The sequence below is a fragment of the Tupaia chinensis genome, unplaced genomic scaffold (genome assembly GCF_000334495.1).
Source record: "Tupaia chinensis unplaced genomic scaffold, TupChi_1.0 Scaffold000678_1, whole genome shotgun sequence".
NCBI lineage: Eukaryota > Metazoa > Chordata > Mammalia > Scandentia > Tupaiidae > Tupaia > Tupaia belangeri.
Genome location: NW_006160202.1, coordinates 1360200 through 1362172, shown reverse-complemented (window position 1 = coordinate 1362172; position 1973 = coordinate 1360200). Strand labels below are relative to the sequence as shown.

Below are 1973 nucleotides of genomic sequence, written 5' to 3'. Positions count from 1 at the left end.
TATGTTGATGTGCTTGATTGAGCCAATATACAGTGTATTCTGAACGGAAAAATCTCATTTTGTATGATATAATGATGTATAGTAAATGAATGTAAATAGATAAATTAAAACAAATTTTTTTTTATAAAAAAGGACCTGGGATGCAGTAAACAAAAAAAAAAAAAGGAAAGGCAAAAACCAGGAATAGATCTTGAACAAGAACAACTCTCACAATCCTTATGCAATCACCCCAAAACTTTACCCAATTTTCATCCCGCACCCCATTTCACCACTTAAACCCATGTCAACCCTGGTCAATCAAGATGGGCATTTCCGCCAGGCCTCTGGTCAGCCAGGGACACTGAGGCAGGGACAGCTCTGCCCCCTTGCCTCACTTCCAGGCCTCCCAGACCAAGACCCCACCCCCTAGACTGTCCTTTCTCCAGCACCAGGTGACAGAACCAGCTCCAGGCCTCTGGTCAGCCAGGGACATTGAGGCAAGGACAGCTCTGCTCCCTCACCTCACTTCCAGGCCCCCAAGACCAAGACCTCACCCCCTAGGAGATACTGCTTTTCAGGCACTCCAGTAGAGTACCCCTCTTGAGACCCATTGGTAAAAACAACAGAAGAGAGACTTTGGCAAACATTAATTTTCAGCAAAAGGGAAACTCACTTATTCCTAGTTAGAGAAACGTTCCTGTCTCCTACGAGGTATTCAAAAGTGAATACATCTTCCAATAGCTAGAAGTAGAAGAAGAGCCTCAGGTCTGAATAAACAAGGAAATATGTCTCCATCAAAGGAAAATGGTAACTCCCCTCCATCTCTTGTAAATATGGAGGACATTACCAAAATGTCAGATAAAGAATTTCGAACATTCATGGTTACCAAATTCTATGAGTTGGAATATAAAAGAGACAACGAACTACAGGAGATTAGGAAATCCTTCCAGGGCATGAAGAAGAAATGGACACTCTGAGAAAGAATCAGGTGGAACTATTAGAGATAAAGTCTTTAATACAAGAAATCAAAAACTCTTGAAAGTATTAAAAGTTGATTAGACCATGCTGAAGACCAAATACCTGATGTAGAAGATAAAACCTATGACCTAGAAAAAAACACCAAAAAGAGGTCCAATATGGTGGCACCCAGTGGCGGTGTGAACTATGAAGAGTTCGCCGAGTTCCAGGTCTCATGTGCTCACCAGAGAGAGAGAGAGAAATAGAAAGTGAGAAAGTAACTGCCAGGTCTGGTTCTCAAAGTGCAGTGGGAGTCTAAGCACCGTAACCATCATGCTACCTGCTGACCCCAAAGGAATTACTCAAGGTGATGAGGACACTTGATGACAGAATAGTACATGAATTAAACAATACGGTTCCAACAGCTTCCTCTGCAGGGAAAACTGATGCCAGCCGAACCTGTAAACAACTTTATGAGTCTCTGATGGCAGCTCATGCCAGTAGGGACAGAGTCATAAAAAATCGTATAGCCCAGACCTCAGCAGTAGTAAAAAGACTCCAAGAAGAGAGAGAAAACAATCTGGATGACTTAGTATTATTAAAGCAACTTAGAAAACAGCAGACAAAGTTGAAATGGATGCAACTAGAACTGAATGTTGAAGAAGTGGTAAATGACAGAAGCTGGAAGGTGTTTAATGAACACTGCCGAATTAACTTTAAGCCTCCAAAGAATGAATAAAGAAAAAAAGATACTTTTCTTTTTTTAAAGGACCTGGTCATCTCATAAGAGCTAAGCATGACAGACATCAACAAGGCAGGCTTCCTAGGATTACTGAGCCAACAGTCCAAGACCTTCTGTTGATTTCAGCCCCACTTAGCCAAGACCTCAAATATAAATAATTCTGATAATTATGGGGAAATCAATATTTTATACTGATTATGAAAAAAAAAAAAACCTTTTGTAACTATTAAAATAATTTTCTGACTCAAAAAAACACCAAAAAGATCAAGAAAATAACAATGAAACATGAGGATAA

The 1973-nt window shown here is 40.2% G+C and overlaps 1 protein-coding gene across 2 annotated transcripts; it reads left to right on the top strand.

Moving 5' to 3' along the window:
* Positions 1-1115: 1115 nt before the first annotated feature.
* On the top strand, positions 1116-1703 carry LOC102499963 (coiled-coil domain-containing protein 58-like). Of its 2 annotated transcripts, none has more exons than XM_006160307.1 (2): positions 1116-1166; positions 1415-1703. In XM_006160307.1, the coding sequence occupies exons 1-2, from the start codon at positions 1116-1118 to the stop codon at positions 1673-1675; spliced, it is 312 nt and encodes a 103-aa protein (XP_006160369.1). In that variant the 3' UTR covers positions 1676-1703. The 2 variants fall into 2 exon arrangements, with proteins under 2 accessions (XP_006160369.1, XP_006160368.1); XM_006160306.1 differs by having other exon boundaries at positions 1292-1703.
* Positions 1704-1973: the final 270 nt, after the last annotated feature.